General features: G+C 41.1%; 1 protein-coding gene across 1 annotated transcript; it reads left to right on the top strand.

The window, feature by feature from the left end:
* Nucleotides 1-411: 411 nt before the first annotated feature.
* On the top strand, nt 412-2440 carry LOC133755710 (MLV-related proviral Env polyprotein-like). Its single transcript, XM_062185752.1, is given in 1 exon segment — nt 412-2440. A coding segment is annotated over 1 exon segment (1896 nt). The 3' UTR covers nt 2308-2440.
* The last annotated feature ends 3511 nt before the right edge of the window (nt 2441-5951 follow it).

The following is a 5951-nucleotide window of genomic DNA, read 5'->3' as shown; positions in this document are numbered from 1 at the left end:
GGATATAGTTAGGTAAAACGTATGATTAATGGTAGAGACTGGCACTGGAGACTGGGTCAGATTGCTGCTACACAATTTTTATATAACACTACATTTTTAGACTGCCACCCTTTTGTAACTTTCCCTACCCTGCTGACTTGCTTCCGTGTCTTGTAGCTGACTTACGAGCACATAGGGAAGCAGCTGGCTGCCGTATACCAGTCCAAGTGCCCTGTGCTCCCACACTCGCTCCAGGGCTGGAACATCGTCTACACTCGTAAGCATCTGACCGAGACTCCTGAGCCGCGCTGAAGTACTGACCACGCCAACAGCAATAAAAGTGGACGGGATTGCCGCCTGGGTTCACGTTAGGAGGGCAGCAGCTGAACAGAGTCAAGGGACCGGCAGTCCTGCCGACAAGCCGACACTGGAATGGAGGCGACAACGCACTCAAGACCCCCCCAAGATAAGCTCCTTCTACTCTTGGTACTCTCTTTTAGCGTGGTAGCAGTAAGATCAAGCCCCCATATCCCTCATCAAATTACTTGGCAAATTATCAATTTAAGAACCGGAGCAACTGTCAACAGCTCCACTGCTTTTGATGTTCTTAGTAATTTCTTTCCAGATATGTATTTTGACCTCTGTCAACTTTTTGATGCTGAGGATGTATGTGTGGGGAAAGGAGGGACCTATGTTTGTCCCGGGGGAAAGAGTGGAAAACCTCTCCCAGGTTGCGGGGGCCCCGAGGTGGGGTACTGTGGAGCATGGGGATGTGAAACCACTGGAAGCGCATACTGGAACCCCTCCTCTTCATGGGACATGATTACTATCAGGGCGGCTCCAGGTATAATGTTTAGCGAATGTGGGGGAAGGGACTGTAGTACTTGTTTGGATGGGACGTTGGGTAGGTGCCACCTCCAGATCCTTCGCTTCACAGATAAGGGAAAACAGGACAAATGGGTGCAGCCTAAATCATGGGGCATCTACTTGCATAGACCGGCTAAAGATCCCTTTGCTCTATTCGCCTTGAGCCGGACGGTTACTGTCGCATCCGTATCAATTGGGCCAAACAAACTATTAACAAAACAAAAAAGGCCACCCGCTGTACCTTTTAAAAAGGAAAAATCCCGTGGGCAAGTGCTTGTTAGGAATCGGCCCACTCAGACGCCTGCCGACAATCGGTCCAGTCTGACTCCCTTGACACCCGCCTTTTCAAGTAAGCCTGTGGTAACCACGCCTCCTCTGCCCGGTTCTGCATCTACCCCTTTACTCGGGGCAGAGAATAGGCTCCTCAGCCTAATAGATGGGGCCTACCATGCACTAAATAGTTCTGACCCCAATAGAACCCAGGATTGCTGGATGTGCCTTGCCTCACCTCCCCCTTACTATGAGGGAGTGGCCGTCATTGGAAATTGGACCACCCATACTACTGTCCCTCCCCGGTGCTCTAGTTTGCCATCCCACCGACTGACTCTTACAGAAGTAACAGGGCGGGGGCTTTGTGTAGGTTCCGTTCCCCCTCAATACCAGGGCCTCTGTAACAAAACCATGACCCTCAAACCAGGCGCCTATTATTTAACAGGGCCAGATGGGTTATATTGGGCATGCAATACTGGCCTGACCCCCTGCTTGGCAGGACAAGCTCATAATCAAACTCATGAATGGTGCGTCATGGTTGAAATATGGCCTCGGGTCACGTTGCATAGCTCTGAAGAAGTCTACCAACACTATGAAGGAAATCTCCGGTTCCGTAGGGAACCCGTATCCATAACGCTAGCACTTATATTAGGAGGACTGACAGTTGGGGGTATTGGAGTAGGCATAGCTACCGGAGCTACTGCTCTACACAAGACAAATCAATTCCATCTGCTACAGCAAGCAATGCATTCAGATTTATGAGCCTTAGAAGAATCTGTTAGTGCCTTGGAAAAATCCTTAACCTCACTCTCTGAGGTAGTATTGCAAAATAGAAGGGGACTGGATTTGGTATTCTTAAAGGAGGGAGGACTTTGTGCAGCCTTAAAGGAAGAATGTTGTTTCTATGTGGATCACACTGGAGTAGTTAGAGATAATATGGCAAAATTAAGGGAAAGACTAAAACAGCGGGAGAGCTATTTTAAGACAGGACAGTCATGGTTCCAGGGCTGGTTTAATTCATCCCCTTGGCTTACAACTTTGATTTCCTCTTTCGCAGGGACCTTGGTAATATTACTCTTAATTTTAACCATTGGACCCTGCATAATAAATAGGCTTATTCAGTTTGTTAACGATAGGTTGTCTGTCACCCACGCCTTGATCCTAACTCAACAATACCAAAGTTTACTTTAAAATGCAGCTATCCCTTAAATTTTAAGATTAAAATTTGACAAAAAGAAAAGGGGGGAATGAGAAAATAAGGCAGGATGGGGTTAAAATGGAGTTGCTTGAGCTAACTGCATATTGTTTTGCTTCTGTGCAAAATAGCTGGGCTTGCAAAATGCTTTTATAAGATAACTAAACTTTAGCTGAACTTGTAGCATGTGATGAATGTGTTAATGCTTTTATGAGATAATGGAGCATGTGATAATTATTTTAGGAGCTATGTTAAGTTTTTGCTCACGATGACCCCGTATTTGTGCTTGCTCAAGGACTTTGTTCCCTTACCCTGGAAAACCCCTTTATCTTGTGATTATTTGTCATGCTGTGGTTTATCTTGTGATCTTTTGTAATGCTGTGGAGATATGCTAATTTTGTGGTTTTAAGCCTTAAATACTCTGTGCGATTGATGATCGGGGCCTCTCTTCCTGCACTGCATCGGAGGGTGTTGTTGTGCTTAGAGACGGCCCATCTGCGCAGATGTAATAAACTTCCTCATGCCCTTTGCATCGATTGGAGTGGAATTCGTGTTTCTGGGGTCGATAGAATTGTGAGACACCTTTCGGGGGTCTTACACGAGGCTTTCACAATATTTCGGATTTAGTTAGCCAAAACACAACCGGATATTTCTCGTTGCATCCAATCATATAAGGAAAAAGTGGTTTGGAATTCATATGCAACGGACCGAGAAAATCACAGTAAAAATTGTTTTGTAAAAAACAAAAGTCTTTTCATTAGGCAAGTGCATAAAATGTCATCTATACAAACATAAGTATCATGTTTGTTAGCCCAAGTTCCTTTAGCTTTCTCCCTAGAAAATACAAACGTGGAGAGCTGGTGTCACCATGTGGAACCAGATAATGTTTCCAAGAACGAAATTAAATGTTCCCTGATAAAAAAAATTCAAGGCAATAAAGTCCATGGATGATATCAGGAATATACAAACACAGAGTTCCTGCAATACCTGGGATTCGGTTAGCCAAAAGAAAACCGGATATTTCCGGTTTCATCCAGTCATATCCGGACAAACTGGTGTTGCATTGGTATGCATTGGAATGAGAAAATCACAGTAAAAACTGTTTGGAGAAAAGCAGAATCTTTTCGTTGGGCAAGTGCATAAAATATCATATATACAAAAAGATATATCATGTTTGTTTGCCGCAGTTCCTCTAGCTTATTCCCTAGAAAATAATAATGTGTAGAGCTGGAATCTCCATGATGAACCAATTAGTGTTTCCAAGGAAAAAATTAAATGGTCCCTGATAAAAACATTCAAAACAATAAAGTACATCAATAATATCCAGAAAACACAATCACAGAGGCTTTCACAACATTTCGGTTTGAGTTAGCCAAAACAAAACCAGATATTTCTGGCTTCATCCAGTCATATCCGGACAAAGTGGAGTGGAATTCGTATGCAATGGAATGAGAAAATCACAGTAAAAATGGTTTTGGAGAAAAGCAAAGTATTTTCATTAGGCAAGCGCGTAAAATGTCATCTATACAAACAAAAATATCATGTTTGTTTTACGCAGTTCCTCAAGATTTCTCCTTAGAATACATGAATGTGTAGAGCTTATGTCTCCATGTGGAACCAATTTTTGTTTCCAAGCACAAAATTAAATGTTCCCTGATAAAAAAACATTCAAAAAAACAAAATCATTGGATAATATCAGGAAAACACAAACACAGAGGCTCTAGCAATACCTGGGATTGAGTTAGCCAAAAAAAACCGGATATTTCCGGTTTCACCCAGTCATATCCTGACAAAGTGGTGTGGAATTTGTATGCAATGGACCGAGAAAATCACAGTAAAATGGATTTGGAGAAAAGCAGAGTCTTTTCGTTAGGCAAGTGCATAAAATGTCATCTATACACACAGAAATATCATGTTTGTTTGCTGCAGTTCCTCTAGCTTTTTCCCTAGAAAATATGAATGTGTAGAGCTGGTGTCCCCATGATGAACCAATTAGTATTTCAATGGTACAAAATAAAATGATCCCTGATAAAAATATTCAAAACAATAAAGTCCATGGATAATATCCAGAAAACACAAACACAGAGGCTGTAGCAATATTTCTGATTGAGTTAGACAAAACACAACCAGATATTTCTGGTTTCATCCAGTCATATCCGGACAAAGTGGTGTGGAATTCGTATGCAATGGACCGAGAAAATCACAGTAAAAATGGTTTTGGAGAAAAGCTTAGTAATTTCGTTAGGCAAGTGCATCAAATGTCATCTATACAAACAGAAATATCATGCTTGTTTGCCGCAGTTCCTGTAGATTTCTCCTTAGAATATACGAATATGTAGAGCTGGTGTCTCCATGTGGAACCAATTACTGTATCCAAGCTCAAAATAAAATGTTCCCTGATAAAAACATTCAAAACACTAAAGTCCATTGATAATATCCAGAAAACACAAACACAGAGGCTGTAGCAATATCTGGGATTGAATTAGCCAAAACAAAACCGGATATTTCCGGTTTCCTCCAGTCATATCCGGAGAAAATTGTATGGAATTTGTATCCATGGATCGAGAAAATCACAGTAAAAATGGTTTTGGAGAAAAGCAAAGTCTTTTCGTTAGGCAAGTGCATAAAATCTAATCTAGACAAGCAGAAATATCATGTTTGTTTGCCGCAGTTCCTCTAGCTTTCTCCCTAGAAAATACGAATGTGTAGAGCTGTTGTCCCCATGATGAACCAATAACTGTTTCTACGGTATAGAATTAAATATTCCCTGATAAAAAACATTCAAAACAATAAAGTCCATTGATAATATCCAGAAAACACAATCACACAGGTTTTCACAATATTTTTCGATTGAGTTAGCCGAAACACAACCGGATATTTCTGGTTTCATCCAGTCATATCCGGACAAAGTTGTGTGGAATTCGTATGCAATGTACTGAGAAAATCACAGTAAAAAATGGTTTTGGAGAAAAGCAAAGTCTTTTCGTTAGTCAAGTGCATCAAATGTCATCTATACAAACAGAAATATCATGCTTGCTTGCCGCAGTCTCTCCAGCTTTCTCCGTAGAAAATACGAATCTGTAGAGCTGGGGCCCCATGATGAACCAATTACTGTTTCTACGGTATAGAATTAAAGTTTCCCTGATAAAAAATATTCAAAGCAATAAAGTCCATCAATAATATCCAGAAAAGACAATCACAGAGGCTTTCACAATATTTCGGATTGAGTTAGCCGAAACACAACCGGATATTTCTGGTTTCATCCAGTCATATCCGGACAAAGTGGTGTGGAATTCTTTGCAATGGACCGAGAAAATCACAGTAAAAATGGTTCTGGAAAAAGCAAAGTCTTTTCGTTAGGCAAGTGCATCAAATGTCATCTACACAAACAGAAATATCATGTTTGTTTACAGCAGTTCCTCTAGCTTTCTCCCTAGAAAATACGAATATGTAGAGCTGGTGTCTCCATGTGGAACCAATTACTGTATCTAAGCTCAAAAAAAATTTTACCCGATAAAAAATATTCAAAAAAATAAAGTCCATTGATAATATCCAGAAAACACAAACACAGAGGCTGTAGCAATATCTGGGATTGAATTAGCCAGAACAAAACTGGATATTTCCGGTTTCATCCAGTCAT

This window comes from Lepus europaeus, unplaced genomic scaffold (genome assembly GCF_033115175.1).
Source record: "Lepus europaeus isolate LE1 unplaced genomic scaffold, mLepTim1.pri SCAFFOLD_83, whole genome shotgun sequence".
Lineage (NCBI taxonomy): Eukaryota > Metazoa > Chordata > Mammalia > Lagomorpha > Leporidae > Lepus > Lepus europaeus.
This window is presented reverse-complemented; position numbering and strand designations above follow the sequence as displayed.